The following is a 17,724-nucleotide window of genomic DNA, read 5'->3' on the forward strand; positions in this document are numbered from 1 at the left end:
GCCAACACTCCTGAGGGAGAAGGTCATATTGATGGTGATAATCTCAAATGGGATAATAGCGTAACGCAAAGAATAATGAGATACACTCTATTTCTATTTTAGTTACATGCAAATTAGATCTTTGGCCTGCTGTTTTCGCTAAATGTATAAAATGTTATCTTAAATGAATGCAATAAAATAAATTTCTTCGAAACCAAATTATTTGTGTTTGAAAAAAATTTTAACGTTACGAGATGATAACGGTTAAAATAGCAGTTAAGAAACTCGTTGTTCATGGAACATGCCTATAAAAGATATGACGTCAAACATCAAACGAGCACGATTTCTATTTGTCATATTGTGATTACCAGAATAGAAAAAAATAATTCCAATTCTCAATACCATTAAATTTAAAAGCCCAATTAACATAAAATCCTTTTGAAATTAAAAAAAAACAGTAAACTGATTAACATGAAAAACTATGTGATACACATGAAATAAATAAGCGGTAAAACAAATAGATGTTTCTACAATCTTAATTATTGGCAACACTACTGTATTATAACCTCTGCGGAGATCATCTGGAGATTTTAATTAAAAAATATCTTTTAATACAAGAAGTTTCCTTAGGTAATAGTGGAAAATGTCTGACCTTCCTTATGGACCTCCAGTTAGGGTATCGCCCTTGATTCGGGTAAATATACTATTATTTTTCAATATATTATTATGTAACATGTAGTGTTATGTACCCTTGTTAATTTCTTTCGTTTTAAATTCCCTTCATATTGCTCCTTCAAAAAATCTCATTTCCTTCAATTTATTATTCATATTCAATGCTGTTATGTAGACATTGATAGAAATTACTTGCCAATCAAATTCTTCCATACACCATTAGATAAAAAAAAAGTTCTTTTTTCAAATTTAAACTTCAAAATTGTCTTCCAATGACTATGCAAAAGTGAACGAACAAAATACGATCTTAATAAAACAAAAGGAATGAAATTTTGTTAACTAAAGATTATTTACAGTTATGTTTTAATATTTTTCAGTTCGGGCGCTGGTCATTCTTAACTGCCGGTATCTTATACGGCGCTTTCCATCAGAACAGGCTTTCAAAGAAGGAAGCCAAGTTCCGTGAGATTGAAGCCAAAGAAAAGGTGATCAGAGACGCAAAACTTAAGGAGGAGAAAGCTATTGCTGCTGCAGGTATGTTTTTAAGTATTTTGTGGAATTATGGATTAACCTCTGAAGGATATCAGTAGACCGTAACGCAGATCTTATCAATTTATATACAAAGAGTTATAATTGGCCTTTCATGTTGCATGTCACTAGGCAATATGAAATGTAAAGTGCATTATTTGTCTGTCTGATTTAACAAGTAGTAAGCTGCGAGGAAATACTAGGCTCGCAGGTTTTGTCTCTAACATAGATATAGTGGAAGAAGCTTATTTGGGCCAGTCAGATATCATATCTTACTAATATTATATGAAAGTGGATGGATGTTTGAAGGTATCTGGATGGAACTGATTTCGATGAAATTTAGCATATATGTAGAACATAGTCTGGAAGAACACATAGGTTTATTAAGTTTTAAATCCCGCATTGACGGATTCATGGGTGACAGGTAGCATATAAAACCTACTTACAGACAAGTCATGTGACATGTTTTTTTTTTTTCAGCTGAACTCAAAGCTTTGGAAGAAATGGTCGCAGCCAAGAAATAAGCTGTGGATAAACAGTTATAAGACAATAGTGGATGCCATCTTGTTTAATGTTGCCGTTGTTAAAAAAAAATGTTAAATACATTTCCAATGGTGATATTATTCCATCAAGTTTTTAATTATGTTTATTTAAAGAAATTTAGATCATAAAATATGACTTTTATTTAAATCCTATATGCAGTTTAAAAAAAAATTTTCGTTGTGCAAATACATGGTTACATGGAAATAGAAATTTTCGTTTGTTATGCTTTTAAACCCCATTTCCACTAGCACGAATGTCTTCTATGAGGTGGCAACATTTACTAGGGGTTAGTGGAATACGATAAGTTGAGTCATCATCAGGAGCGTCGGTGGCTCAGTGGTCAAGCACTTGACTTGCAATCTGCAGGTCCTGGGTTCGAATCCCGCCATGTACCAATGTGTTTTTCCATTTCCCATTTACATATGTACATTTATCTGACTTTCTTACGGTGAAAGAAAACATTGTGATGCTGCACATATCTGAGAAGTAATTCAAAGATATGTGTGAAGTCAACCCGCACTTGTCCAGCGTGGTTGACTATGGCCTAATCACCCTTTACTTAGGGTAGACTCCGAGCCCCTCGGTGGGGACGAAGTTCGTTATGGAACCGCTTAGGAGCGAATGCACTTTGTCTAACCACCTTGAATTTGAATTGAAAATCCGACACTTGGCCGATGTAGTAACACAACACTAGCCGTACTAAAATGTCGACGTTTATGTCCCCTCACTAATCATTCTGACACTTGACAATTAAACTCGAAAACTCTACAATTGTTCTGTCTTTAATCTCACAGTAAGGATATTTCCATGAGTCCCTTCTACCGCTAAATCCTACACTTCCCATCTTTACCCTTTTCAAATTATCTTTAGTTTATCGTGAACAACTAACAAATGCAAGTAAACAAGTGAACAATCATAATATTCGCTGCAGATTCGTTCATGTTACTATCGTTATATTTATAAATAAAACTCGCCCACGACGCGTATAACTCCAGTCGGCTTTACATCCCACGGGATCTATTAACGTCCGCAAATAATAGAATAGATTTTTGTTTATGGCAACATTTTTATACCAGCTATACTTTTTAGGAATATTTTGAGTTCACAGACAAAAAAATACGACTCCTGCATTTTGCATCTGTATCATCAGATTACTAAATAACAAATCATCTTTCTTTGCTTATCCCACTCTGTGTTGGACCGCACTAAAGTCGCCATTCCCTACTTAATCGTGTGATCTCTCTGCAATCGATCCATCTTGCCCTATCCAAATCCCAATTGTATAAAGATTTGCAATAGCGTTAGGTTAGGATGAAGTTAGAACGATAGCCCAGGGCACCAAGCATAAAAGGGCGCTGTAGGATCCAGAATTGGGTATAAAGGGGCGACTATCGTGTCTTCTAAAATAGCCAATTTTTTGAATATTACCAAAAAATCTTACCCATGGCGCTGAAAATGCAAACACATGTCTTGATTAGTTGCTTCTTTCCTTTAAAAAAACTAAGATAAGATCTTCTCGTAAATAACAAATAAGAAATAAATCCGTCCAATACCAACTAAAACTTTTTCCGCCATTTTGAAGTGCTTTCCCGCGCACTTCTGTTTTCTATCAAACATACCTCTGTCAAAACATGTGGCTTTACTCCGCAAGAGCTATTGCTTTATATTATAGTTTTTATTTTACGATAAAATTCCTTAATTTCTTTCAAGTTTATAGATTTGTTTACGGAGTTGTAAAAACTAGATTTCTAAAATAGCTGCAATGATGTTCATTTTATTATTTTGCGGTCGACACATGTTCTTAATGTTAACAATTGATACGTGAATATTATAAATATTTAATTAGCTCTTTCTATTAGTAACGTACCTAAATATAGAGTGATTAAAATCTTATATCTTTAAATGAGCAATTCTTGTATAATAATTTTTATATATATAATTCTTCTGTGAGTGTGTATGTCACTGAACTTCTCTCAAACGACTGGAGCGATTTTGATGAAATTTTTTGTGTGTGTTCAAGGGGATCTGGGAATGGTTTAGATTCACAATTTTGTCCGCTGGACAATGTTTTTTTAATTAATTATTAATTTATTAGTAGTTGTTGATTTTGGAATGTTTTACATTGGATCCGACAGAGGGCGCTACCATCGCAGTGTCAAATTTTAAATAATATTCGAATTAAAGACGTGTAGACAGGACAACGTCTGTCAGGTCCGCTAGTGTTAATATATAATTGGAATCTCGGAATCGGCTCCAAAGATTTTCATAAAATTTAGTATATAGGGGGTTTCGGGGGCGATAAATCGATCTAGCTAGGAATCATTTTTAGAAAATGTCATTTTATTCGTGTTTTATCGATAATCAACTTTTTTTTTATATAGGAGAAGCGGGCAAACGAGCAACGAATCGCCTCAACTTAAACAAACATAACTTTTTCTATCGGTAAGATCGAAAAATATTATTCATATTTCATCATTTTATTATTAATTCGTACTTATTAAATATAATTTCCAACAAACAAAATTAAAAAAAAAGTACCGAGCAAAGCTCGGTCTTCCAGGTATTATAATAAACGGCTTACACAAATTTGCTTATTATTCAACATGGAAAAATTTCGAAAGATTTAAGGAATTTACCTGGTAACTAAAAACTTATGCCTCCCAGTTAGTGTCAAAAACACTGTATAACGCGCACTGAAGGTATCGAACCTCCTTGGTAGCGCGGGCGAGTTTGTAAGCGGCCAAGGAGGTCGTACTGGCCGGTAATGCGACGCCGCGAAAAATATAGAAAAAGAAAGTGTGAAAAAATTATATAATAATTAAAATAGTGAAAAATGTAGTTGTTATATTAATTTTGTTTTATAGTTTGAAATTGTTTATATTATAGTTTGCGACATAATATATATATATATTTGATTTGATGCAATTGTCTTGCAATGCTGTTGATGAATGTAGAAGATTAAATAACATTGAGAATAGAAAGTGTTATTGATTAACAACAATTGCAATACAGTACAACTCCTCTGCGGCGGAAACTTTCAGAGGTCGTTGTACAAACACTAACATTCTTTTTAAAACAATAGGTAAAAGAATATAAATACAAGTGTCAAAAAATATAATAGATTCGAGATAGTTTCATTCCACTACAAAAAAACACAAATACAAAAATGATTCCATGCGTAATTCGGAATATACAACGTTTAGAAAAAATAAACAAAATTGTTCGTACTGTAACGTATAGTAAATTCTAGTGAAACAATAAACACAACAGTCTAGCGCGCTTGAACTTGAAAAAGGCGTGTAATAAAAAACTCCTAAAACACAAAACATAAATACGTAAATAGCAATAGCTTTCAAAATAATTTTAGAACAGAAAGGGATATATGTTAAGGTATGGCGAACCAATGGCACGAAACACAATGTTTCGGGCATATATATATATATATATATATATATATATATATATATATATATATATATATATATATATATATATATATATATATATATATATATATATATAAATATGTAGTTAGTTTCACTAAAACTCGAGAACGAGTGAAAAGATTTATTTATCTTGGTCTTGAAATGTTCGTGGAGGTCTATGAAGGTGACAAAATAGGAATAATTGCGGGAACTTAAAGTTTTTTTTTTCAATACCTGCGGACGTAGTCGCAGACGACAGTTACTTAAAATAAAATTATTAAGTATTTAGTAAAATGATACGTTGATGCGTAAAGGTTTGCTATCCCCGTGTTTGAGTTTTGTATTCATATTTCTGAAATCGGATTTTAAGTTTCTAAACGTAATCTTTAATGTTCAATATTAAAAAATAATTAGTAACAATACTTTGCACTTAGTAAAATCAACATAAGTAAAAATCACGGAAAGCCATTAAGAAAAAACACACGTAAAATACATAATTGCCAGTGTTTATTTAAAACCATCGAATCTGATCGAATCCAACACTAACCTTTTTCTCTATATCTTCATTAAAAAAATAGATGAAAAGAAAAACTAAAGTCATTTGTCAATCAATGTTCAGTTCGGAAACGTGTTGAAATGCTTTTAAACTAATATACTGTTTTCAAGTGACGTGGATTTTGTTAATTCTGTTCCTTCGATAAAATCTAAAAATAAATACCGTCTTGCAGTCTGTGCTGGTCTGTGCTTTTACATTTCCAGTTCACTGGAGCCCGCCATTCGGGTTTGACAACTGATATTTCCCGCCAATTTCACGTTTAAAATTACGAAAAAGAAACGCGCGAATAAAAAATTCAAATAATTATATTTATTACAATATAATTTGAAGAATATTATTAATTAGTATTAAAATAAAATGGCATTTAAGAAAAAAAATGGACGAAAATGTAGTGTGTTGTTATTATTAATTTTTTTATGGATGACCGAGGCGAAGTTGTCACAAGATAATAAAACTCATCTACCAGAAACGAAAAGTACACCAAAGGTAAGATAAAATATAATTTTATCTATATTATCTGTTCAATTTAATATCCTAGGCACTTCTTTACTTAACTGACATGTTCTTTCCCGGTCGATGAAAACGGAACCAATTTTTCAATCCAAAATTCACATATCGATCTGCTACTAAAGGATACAAAGAATTAATCTATAGTCTTTTTCAATAATAACTGTAGTTTTCTAGACTTGATCTATACGTTACTAAGTTTGTCTAAAAATTATAACACCTTCATATATTCTTGTGTAAACACCACTAATCAATGCACGTACACTTTTAAAATAACCGTCCGTTTGACCAAATAAATTATTACAAGGTCGTCATAACTTCTTACGTATTTTCTCCGTCTTTTTCATTTATTAAAACTCGAATATTGGAACGAATGTTGAACAATATATTATTTAGGTTATCTACTAATGTGTATTTCACATTTATGTCATGGACAATAAAAAAACTTAAAAATACATTTTTATTATTTAACAGAATAAAAACTGCGTGTAGTGACGCACGTACTTTTGGCAAAACTTATAAGACAAGTGTTGCTAGATTTTGATAGTTTAATTTCCCACAATAATATGCGATGACAGGTGGCTTTTGTGGTGTTTCACATTAACGAAAAAAAAAGAAAAACTTTTTTATAATATTTTTGTTCTAAATTTGAAAAACCTGTTTAGGTGAAGGGACGCATAGGAACGGCAATTACCATCTTTCTGCTGCGGCTTGCTCGTTCCCTTTATAATTGGTTAAGTTATACCGTATGACACAAAAACATTGCGTTTGCATTAAACATAATTATTGTCGTCTCGTATTTTTATTATAAAGAATGAATGGGGTGAGAATATGTTTTTGTATTTTTCATTTTTTGCTTGTAAAATAATAACGAAATCTTTTGGTGATTCACTCGTAGCCCACACAATGTCGGTAATAGAGCAATACATCTACTTTACGTCGGTCGATCATAACAATTTATAAATGAAATAATAATATTTAGCAACAAGACTACAAATTGTAGTGTTTAAAACATTTAAATAGAAAGACAAACGACTATATTAAAATCAACTTATTTTATATATCTTTCGTCAAAAAATAAGACGATATGGTAATGATTCCATCTTAGTCGTAGCATATTTTCTTATTTAATTGTTTATAAATTATATCTTTATATGTTAATTTAAAAACAAATAAACCCGACTTTACCCCAAAGTGACTCTGGAAAAATACGCATACAATGACACTTCACTCGTTAAAATAGATTCAACTATTTAGACTACATTAAGTCACAACATAACTAACATACTACATACATACAAACCTATTTACATATTAAAAGTTTAAGTTTAAAGTTATTGAAAAACACCCTCCTGAGTCAGTAGGCTAATAATCATAACAATCAACATTCTAGGTACTGTGGACACACCCTAATACACATCTTGGCATCGTCTACACGACAAGACTCTCATAATCAAAATCCTCTACACAAAGTGGACTATTCTGACAGTCATAAAGTCATCCACCGAGTCTAATTTATTACAGAAACTATAATATCGTCTGCCCGCGATAAAAAGCGCTAAAATAATCTATATTTCCCGCTTTTTTCATGTTAAATATAATCTCAAGTTATGAAACAAGGTCGCTTAGTCGCGTTTAACGTCTGAATTTAGTTTAAAAAAAACAATTAAGTACCGATTCATAGTAGGCGACGTATCTGCAATGGCTGATGTCAATGGGCAGAGATCGTTCTATTATTAAGGAATTACGAATTCAAGTAGCCGCTTGCTCGTTTGCCACCTTATGATATAAAAACATATACTAAAATGCGAATGTTCAGAAGGATGGATGGATGTTTGTTACAAGGCATCTTCAGAACGGCTGAAGGTATCTTGCTGAAATTTAGATATAGGACATAGCCTGAAGGAACACGTAGGCTGTTAATTATGTTTTTTTTATATCGCACGGACGGAGTCGGGGGCGACAAGTAGTATCTTTCATAAAAGTAACAAAGTTCTAAAAGTCTATGGAACATGATTAAAGCATTGCGAAACTGCTGTAACAAAACATTAGGATTATGTTCAACTGTGTTACTAAAATCGTATTTGCGATCATAAATCGACAGCCGTAAGTGAAATAAAGTCATGTATTACGTAAACATTCGACATAAATTCCAATGACAAATTGCGAGGAAGCTGTCGCGCTGTGTCAAACATAAACATCTTTCGTTTAATGACATCCTAAAACGCAACAATAAAACGATTTATAGCACCTCCATGAACTGATTCTATAAACATGGGTACAGAGAATAAATTCATGTATAAAATAAGCAGACTAAAAATAATAGACATTTTTTTTCTTCAGTACGAAAAGTCTCAGTTGCGTACAGAATGAAACATTCTGCCAAAGAGGTGGCATACTGGACAATAAACCTTTGCCTTTTTTAATTATATTAAAAGTTAAAAGTGGAACAACGAGATGTAATCGCGAATAAATCTTGATGAATTTACTAATGTAAATATTGTTAAAAATTTTAATATTAGTATTTAAACAACGAAATAAACGCATTTTAGTTGCCGTTTTGCTGTTTTCAATTTACTCTTCCATTGTAAGAAATCCGTTCTGTTCTCGAAATCAACAAAAACATATGATTTTCTTTCGTGTTCCATTTTTAAATTACCCAAATGTAAGGAAGTTTCCATTTATAGCAACACTGCAATTAAATCATTCATAATCACCTGTCAAATAACGAAACGATCATGACAGATGCGTTCAGAAATCATCGCATTCAATTTATTTATCAACATAAATCGAGGATATCTTTTATTGCCGTCTGCGAAGTAAACTCGCACTTATGAATCTGGATATAAATAATAATCTTGTTCTTGGCGTATCGCCAGAGGTTTCAGAACGCACCGTTACTACATCACCTGGAGAAATAAACACACGATTACTAAACGTATTCGAGCGCATCGCAGACAAGCTTTTGTAGTATTTTGCAAATGCAATACAAAATATAAACAGCCATTTTCTTGTAATTCACGATTGAAAATTTTAAATTTAGAATTCTGTTCTGCAAACATTGAAGATTTTTTTTTACAGTTTTAGTCAAAAGCTACTGGTGCATACATGTTTAAAACGTATTTTAAATATATTAAAGGTTATAGGCATTAAAGGTTGTCTGTTCAAGTATTCATTATCAGCTCACTATACGTCCCCACCGAGGAGCTCAGAGCCTACCCTAAGTCAGGTGTGACTAACACATATCTTTGAATTTCTTCTCAGATATGTGCAGCATCACGATGTTTTCCTTCACAGTAACATCGGATTAATGTACATATGTAAATCGGAAATAGAAAGATACATTGGTACATGGTGGAATTCGAACTCAGGACCTGCAGATTGCAAGTCAAGTGCTCGACTCCTGAGCCACCGACGCTTTAAACATTAGTATTTTGTGCCTATTTCATTTTGACGCTGATGGTTACAGTTAGTAGGCGTGGTGAGGATACGAAATAATAATAAACTTAACTATCAGAAACTTCCACAAGCGCATCTTATTCGGAACAAAAGAGAAGCTGGCATATCCAAGCTATGATTTATCCCATTTATAGAACATTAGCTGCGGCCCGTAACTTCTTCCGCGCGCATTTATAATATTAGTAAGATACAGGTATAGTGACAGTGGTAGAGCGAGCTTTAACATATTCGCACGAATTGGCTCATCCGATGAAATACCACAACCACACAGAAGACAGGCGTGAAGTGGAACCAATTCCGCGTTTCGTCTGATGATTGTGCGTCCCGGAGGCTTTACTTAGTCCCCTTCCCTTACCACCCTTTTTCTTATAAAGAAAGGATAGGAAGTAGAAGTGGACTTTCTGGAAGTGAGGATGCATGGAAAGAGAAAATATTTTCTTTCTGTGCATCCTCTCCTCCGTCGATTAAAGGTAGGCAACGCATATGCAATTGCGTATGTCTATGGGCAACGGTCACTTCTCTATATCAGCGATTTCAGGTGGCCGCTCGCTCGTTTGCCACCTTATGATATAAAATTAAAGTTCTGTATATTCCTAACTGCTTTAAAGTTTGAATTGTTCTGTATCTTTGCTGACTCACGTACATTTGCGCCAAATTTTCGAGTGCGTAAAACGAACTGGAATGATTCCAAAATATAGATTTAATGGATATCGATAATAACAATTAATATATTATTTAAAATGGATAATAGTTAACGATTGGTGTTATTTATGTTTCCGTGTGTATAAAATCGATTATTTTTTTAGGTTATTGTAAGAGATGTTTTCTATTCTAACGTTATATCTTGTTAAAGAAATTTATTATTGAAATCTCTCTCTCAAGGTGCCTCTCCATTTAATGGAGGTTGGCTATCAGCTCAGTGAACTTTGGCCGATCTTGTGCCAAGCGAAATAAATGTTCCACCCTGGTAAGGGAACATACCTATACTACGGGACCTAGTTTTTTTAGTTTTTTCGACCCCTCCCTCACTTCGGTGACCACTCGTAGTACATGCCAAAACTAACTACTAAAGGGGGGGGGGCCCTTTAGTTTTTACATAGTAATTCAACATTATGATTTTTAATCATTTCACAGGCAAACATTGAAAAAAATAATTTGGCTCATAGTCTTCTTTATAGCATAAGACTGCATGCATTCTTAAATTACTAGTGAATTATGTATTATAAAAAAAAAACAACTAACGACTACGTGACTAAAATCTGAGCCTACCCCGCTCCTGTGTCTGACCGTAGTATTTCAAAGACACCCCACCCCCTAAACGGGTCTCGTAGTATGGGTACGTTCCCTAATATTCGTCCATTCCTTGATATTTCGCAGCCACGATTTCTTTCTTCGTCCAGCGCGTCTTTTTTCTGCGATTTTGCCCATCATAATTAGTTGGAGGAGGTCGTATTCCTCGTGTCGCAAAACATTATTGAAACAGAGAAAAAATAGAGACTAAAATTCTTGGTCGAAATGCGAATCTTTAGAAGGATGTTTGTTAGAAGGTATCTACAGAACGACTGCATGTATCTCGTTAAAATTTGGCATAGATGTAGAACATTCTGGAAGGAGACATAGACTAAGTATTTTTTTTAATTCCACGCGAACGGACGACAACTAGCTATACATACATCCAACGTTAGTTGACCTTGAACAGATATTGATAAACTAGAATTTACATGTCTGTTACATTAATTTTACGATGCAAAACAGATACGCGTTTACATTTTAAATCCGGGATGCGCAGACTAAAAGTAAATATAACATTAGTAATGAATTTAGAAGTATACACATTTTAAAAAAGTACAAAATGGCAAATGAGTAATCGGCATAAACGCGCCGAAACGTCAAAGCGACTGCTAGCGATTGACTTTAAAAATGACAGATTCATTGCCTACCTTAAATCGACAAGGGAGACGCACAGAAAAAGAATATTTCCTCTTCCAATGCGTATCCATCAATCCGCTTCCCCATCCTTAAAAGTTTTAGACATTATAAATTTGAATCATTTGGCGCGAATCGCTTTCGTTACAAAGTCAAGTGTCAGAATGATTAGTGAGGGGACATAAACGTTGACATTTTAATACTAGTGTTGTGATACACCGGTACAGTGTCGGATTTTATTCCTAACATAAAAAAAGACTAAAATTAGACCTCCAGCACACACACTCATCAGATGAAACGCGGAATACTTGAGGCATGTCTTCTGTGTGTTCGTGGTTTCGCACTGGGAGAAGCTAATTCGTGCAGCGTTTCCATTCTTCTAATATTATTATATAGTGTCATAACAAATGTATTTATTCACAGTTAAGTGATGGAGCCGCGCTGGTATTTGCTGACGAGTTTAAAATAACACTCGAGAGATATCTCTTCGGTATATGTCCACAGAGCTTTAAGGTAAGTTAACAAATCTATATATATAAAAGAAAGTGGTGTTAGTTACACTATTTATAACTCAAGAACAGCTTTACCGATATGCCTGAAAATTGTTGAGGAGGTAGCTAAGAGCCAGGAGACGGACATAGGATACTAGTTAATTTATGCCTTAAAGAGCTGCTTTTTATTTAACTTACTAATATTATAAATGCAAATGTTTAGATGGATGTGTAGTGGATGGATGGATGGGTGGGCTACACTTATTAAGTTTTTTTGTACATCCACGCGGACGGAGTCGCGGGCGACACTTCTCCGGAGCTTTCACTTGCATGCGTAAAAATTGTAATGACATGGAAAGACTTCGACAAAGATCGACTGAGTTTGAACTTTGTAATTTTAACTGTAGATATTATAGCTATTTGTGAACTGTTAAAATCTAAGAATATAACCGTAAATTTTTTTAACAGTGTTTAAATTACCCTTTATATCAACCACAATGAATGATTATGCGTAAGTCGGAATGCAACCAAATAAAAGTGCTGGACAGGTGATGCATATTTAACGTTAAAACAGTCTTTTATAACCATGTCGATATCAATATTAACAATCAGCTGCATTCAAAGAGTTAAAACAATGTATTTTTGGAGTAATATAGCAATTTTTAGTTTGATTTTAAATACAAAACTTAATAACAAGAGAAATGTTCAAGAGTACTCTATTCTTGTCGATGTTTGCATAATCCTATATGTGTCATACAGTTTCGTTGGTCTCAGATGGCCGTCACTGTGAAGGGAAAGAACACGACCACAGTAACCTGCGACCTGGACACAGATCAACAGGATCTGGCTGGAAGGTAACTACTAAAAAAAGCATTTTTATAGACCTATAGTTTATTAATAGGTAACATTTTTTTCAGACTACATAATTTGGATGGTTTAGCGCAGAATTCAAAAAGATCTAGTCTATATCACCCGGGAATAGTGTAGCTTCAAAACAGTATAAGAATTTTTCAAATCGGTTCAATAGTTTCGGAGCCTATTCAATGCAAACAAAATCTCTTTATAATATTAGTATTAAGAGTATTATGAGTAATATGAGTATTCATTTCAGATTAGCGACTTTAGCGCTTCGTGCGCACTCCGCCGTTCGTTCAGATTGCTCGCGGTTTGGTGCCGCGCTCGCGAACACGCTCGGCGAACTTGCGCGCACAGCCGCCAACAGGCACGCCATGTCAGCTGGTAAGAATCGTCAATCCTTTAAATTGATCCATTAATGTAAAAAAAATGTTCAATTTGATCTTATTATCGATATGTCTTTTAATTTCTTTCACTTTAAAACACTTATCTCTATAAATAAAAAAGGAATTGCTTGAAAATAACAGGTTTCGATTCCTCTTGATGTTACTTGACATTTAATCTATCGATATTATTAGTTCTAATCCTCACCACAGCTACAAACCGTTACCATCAGCGCCATAATGGTGAAAATCAAAAAGGCACAAAATACTATGTCTTATAGCCTGTCCATATATAGATGTCACTTTAAAGTCGTAAAACAAATTATACAATTAAAATTCAGCCACAAACTAATGTCAAACTTAATTTCTAGGTTAGTCTTTCCCTTGTTCTTTTTTATTTTGAATATAAAATTATAGAGTCGTATTTTAAGCTGATATACTATTTATCAATTTTCGGAATTGTTTTTATTAAAGTCCGAATTTAAATTTAAAAAAAAAAAACAAATATATTACTTACCAACTTTTAGCAGCTGTAAATGAGGCGAATAAGAAAAGGAAACTATCAAAGAGTCAAAAGGCAAAGATCCAAGCCAAGCAGCGTACAGCACTCGCTGTCAAGAAGAAAGCTGCAGCAGCCGCCGCGGCCGCTGCCGCCAAGATGGCGTCTTGAACTAATGTCAAATAAAACACGAAATATAAGCTTAATATTTTTAAAACACTGTTAGTTTGTTTTTCTCCATTTAATATTACTTATGTATGTATTAATTACTATGATTTTGTAGAGAAAAAGCATAAAACTAAGTCAAAACTACTTTAAGCGTAAAATTATCACTAATTTAATTACTATTATCGGAGTGATAACTTCGACCACCAACCTATACGAAGGACGATCTTCTACTGTCTAATTAACGAATCATAACTAGCGACCCGTTGTCAATTGAGCTTCTTTACTATTGATGTTTTAGTCAAATATATGTCCGTACTATTGACAAGTTTGTAAATTAACGGATTTATTATACAATATTGTGATAAGCTATAAATAATTTCTAACATAATTTTTATTATTAATATCACTATAATTTTAATTACATTGTAAATATTTATTTTAAGTTTTTTAATAAAATAATAGATAGATTACTGTTTTATATCGAATTATGTATTTTTTTGTCCTACCCACCCATTGCAATTTTTCTATCTACCGTCATATTTCATGTTTAAAAAAAATTCAGATCAATTAGAAAAAAAAGGTAAGTGAAAAAAAACAACAATACGTTTAATAATAAAAAATGTATTTACACAATACTAATACAAAAATTCATATAATAGTTTATTTGGAGGGTTACAGTTTACTAACAATAATTAGAGTATTATCGTCAAGTCTTACATTCTCTATGGTACGATCCACGAGACCATAGACTGCCTCAAGTTAACAAATGCTTCAATCCAACAAATCTGACCCGGTGGATAAAAATCAAACTAAAATACAGACAGCACACTAGCGCCACTCTATCAACGTCAAAAATATAACAAAGATTTTATTATACTTTAGTTTGTCGTCATATTTTTTTCTTTTATATCGTTTTTTATACGAATATAGCTTCAAAATAATTTATAACATAAACTATGGATTAAATATATATTTATATAAATATTACCCGATTTAAGTCAAACTAAATTACGATGGCTCATAACAACCTTTTTTTATCATAAGGTGGCAAACGAGCGAGCGGCCACCTGAAATCGCTGAAATAGCGAAGTGACCGTTGCCCATAGACATACGCAATTGCATATGCGTTGCCTACCTTTAATCGACGGAGGAGAGGATGCACAGAAAGACAAAATTATGACCTAACAATAAGAAGTCACACAGTAATGCTGTCTTGTCAGTTTTTATGTAAATTCCTAAGCCTATATCATCAGCTCACTATACATCCCCACTGAGGGTCTCGGAGTCTACCCTAAGATAGGTCATAGTGAATACTGACCCAGTTCACGATCAGCATCACGATGTTTTCCTTCATCGTAAGCTAGATAAATATATATGATTGAAAAAAAAACATTAGTACATGGCGGGAATCTAACCCAGGTCTTGCAGATTGCAAGTAAAGTGTTTAACCTTTAAATATTTTTTGATTGAATCACCGCGACACTAGCGCCCCTCACCGGATCAGATGTCATTATATATGTTACTTAGTGCTTAAATTCCTACATTATTAATACTGTTAACATTTGGTCTATTGTTAAACCTCGACATAGCCTAAGTAAATGCATTAAAAGTTGTATAAAAATACTGGTATCGATTTTTTTTTAATTATTTTTGTACGCGAGTGTTATTAAAAACTAAATTATTTACAACTATAGATTAATCTCGGTATAAGTATAGCTAAAAATGGCATATAAAAATTAGTACTACACCACCGCAATAACATGATAACATGACGTCATCATACAAAAAATTAATCCCCAATTACGATACAATATCATATTGTAAATTGTCAAAAAAGATGACAAGGACTAAATATGTGGGCATAAGTCAAACTAAATTACAGCACACTAGCGCCCTCCTGTCAACGTCAAAAGTCACAAGACCCTCTTTAGTTTTATGTCATTTTCTGTTAAAATAGGTTTTATATATGTATCATGTTATTGTGTGCGCATAGTAATGTTACAGCATTAGCCTTGTTTGTATAAAGTAGGTATGACATACGAATTTACTATATTAATTTATACTAATATTATAAAAAGGAAATTGTATTTTTGTACGTAACTAATAAACTCAAAAACTACTGCACTGATTTAGAAATTTCTTTTGCCACTCAAAAGCTATTATCTTTGAGTAACATCATCATCATCAGCTCACTATACGTCCTCACCGAGATGCTCGGAGCCTACCCTAAGTTAAGGGTGATTAGGCCATAGTCAACCACGCTGACCAAGTGCAGTGACTACACATGTCTTTGATATATCTCAGATATGTGCAGCATCACAATGTTTTCCTTCATCATAACATCAGATAAATGTACATATGTAAATAGGAAATGGAAAAACACATTGTTACATGGAATTCGAACCCAGGACCTGCAGATTGCAAGTCAAGTTGACCACTGAGCCACCGACGCTTCAGTAACATAGGCTTTATTTGTTACTAGATTTTTTAATTCAGCTCAGACGATTAATAATATATATCTTAGTATTTTTTATAACTTAAAAAAATGGCGACTAAATTTGATCGTGAATCGAATTTTATTTTACGCGTTAAAAAGGGATATTCTATAAATTATTACTATAAATAAATGTCAAAAAGACAAAATTAACTAAAAATTATGTTTTAAAAGCGTGCATAAAATCTTGTTCCATCGAGAAAATTCTTTGACATCCAATCTCGTATTGATTTAATATATTATTTTAAAATATAAGATAAAATATCGTATATCAAATAAAATGGCACGATAATACTTTATTTTGCGTCTTGAAAATATAATTATAGTCTCTATCATTTTTTTTTCGTTTTTTAAAAATATAACCAGATTTTTTTTTGTAAATTTACTAATATCTCTTTTACCATTCCAAATAAGCTGTAAGCTTGTGCTAGGATATGGTTAACAATAGTCGAATGGCAGGATTCGAATCCCCGACCTTGTGATCGGAAATCCGTACCATTAACCATTAGGCTATTGACGCTTAACCTTAATCATAGACTATCAGAATTAACTTTGATATTATTTAAACTTAATTTACTGGAAAACCTATTATTATTGCTGTGTTTTATATGCACTGAATGTTAATGTTTAAATTTCAACACGCTAATGGTTTTCTTATTCAATAAATAAATAAAAAAAAAATTAGCGAACAATTTCTTTTCTAACGACAAACAAGACTATTATTATTTTTTTTAATATACTCTACTGTCCGCGTTTGTGTGTGTATTCTATTAATTCTTTCCATTATTAATTCGATTTTTTTTTCCCGCCAAAAATCATGTCATTTTGACAGTTTGACATGACCTGTCAAAAAATGTGTATAAATTCGTCTGTCATACCCACGAAATATTCGTCTGAATTATAAATACGTAATTATTGCTTTAACATAGCTAATAAATATATTTAATTAAACACATTATTTTAGTGGTTTAAAAAAATCGAATGAATTTAATATTTTCGTTTGATATCAAACGCGAAATATTCCATAGACAAACTACAGTTTAAATCCAAAAATATTATTCAGAAAAATAGTTTTTCTCAAAAATACATTAACTATATATATATATTTTACAATATTATTTAAATTTTATATCAAAATTTACGTAAAATAAATGTTATTTATTAGTCGCCATTTTGACGTTTCATCTATAGTGTGTCGTATTTAAGATAGATAAGTTAGACAAGTGACTTGTGTATAAA

The 17,724-nt window shown here is 32.7% G+C and overlaps 2 protein-coding genes across 5 annotated transcripts; both read left to right on the plus strand.

Moving 5' to 3' along the window:
* The first annotated feature begins 510 nt into the window (after nt 1-510).
* On the plus strand, nt 511-1,852 carry ATPsynE (ATP synthase, subunit E). Its single transcript, XM_013318873.1, has 3 exons — nt 511-673; nt 1,029-1,185; nt 1,660-1,852. Exons 1-3 carry the CDS (start codon nt 623-625, stop codon nt 1,701-1,703), a joined length of 252 nt encoding a protein of 83 aa, XP_013174327.1. The 5' UTR covers nt 511-622; the 3' UTR covers nt 1,704-1,852.
* Nucleotides 1,853-6,045: 4,193 nt separating this feature from the next.
* On the plus strand, nt 6,046-14,331 carry LOC106122776 (uncharacterized). Of its 4 annotated transcripts, none has more exons than XM_013318865.1 (5): nt 6,046-6,189; nt 12,019-12,108; nt 12,846-12,940; nt 13,198-13,325; nt 13,852-14,331. In XM_013318865.1, exons 1-5 carry the CDS (start codon nt 6,061-6,063, stop codon nt 13,992-13,994), a joined length of 585 nt encoding a protein of 194 aa, XP_013174319.1. In that variant the 5' UTR covers nt 6,046-6,060; the 3' UTR covers nt 13,995-14,331. The 4 variants fall into 4 exon arrangements, with proteins under 4 accessions (XP_013174319.1, XP_013174320.1, XP_013174321.1 ...); XM_013318866.1 differs by having other exon boundaries at nt 13,855-14,331; XM_013318867.1 differs by having other exon boundaries at nt 12,861-12,940.
* Nucleotides 14,332-17,724: the final 3,393 nt, after the last annotated feature.

The sequence above is a fragment of the Papilio xuthus genome, unplaced genomic scaffold (assembly GCF_000836235.2).
Source record: "Papilio xuthus unplaced genomic scaffold, Pxut_1.1 DF826776.1, whole genome shotgun sequence".
NCBI classification, from domain to species: Eukaryota; Metazoa; Arthropoda; class Insecta; order Lepidoptera; family Papilionidae; genus Papilio; species Papilio xuthus.

Excerpts from the sequence above, each read along its gene's own strand:
- LOC106122776 (XM_013318865.1), top strand. The coding sequence starts at position 6,061 with ATGGCATTTAAGAAAAAAAATGGACGAAAATGTAGTGTGTTGTTATTA. Across the intron at positions 6,190-12,018 it reads AAACGAAAAGTACACCAAAG|TTAAGTGATGGAGCCGCGCT; the intron begins GTAAGATAAAAT and ends ATTTATTCACAG. Across the intron at positions 12,109-12,845 it reads TATGTCCACAGAGCTTTAAG|TTTCGTTGGTCTCAGATGGC; the intron begins GTAAGTTAACAA and ends TGTGTCATACAG.
- ATPsynE (XM_013318873.1), top strand. The coding sequence starts at position 623 with ATGTCTGACCTTCCTTATGGACCTCCAGTTAGGGTATCGCCCTTGATT. Across the intron at positions 674-1,028 it reads GGGTATCGCCCTTGATTCGG|TTCGGGCGCTGGTCATTCTT; the intron begins GTAAATATACTA and ends AATATTTTTCAG. Across the intron at positions 1,186-1,659 it reads GAAAGCTATTGCTGCTGCAG|CTGAACTCAAAGCTTTGGAA; the intron begins GTATGTTTTTAA and ends TTTTTTTTTCAG.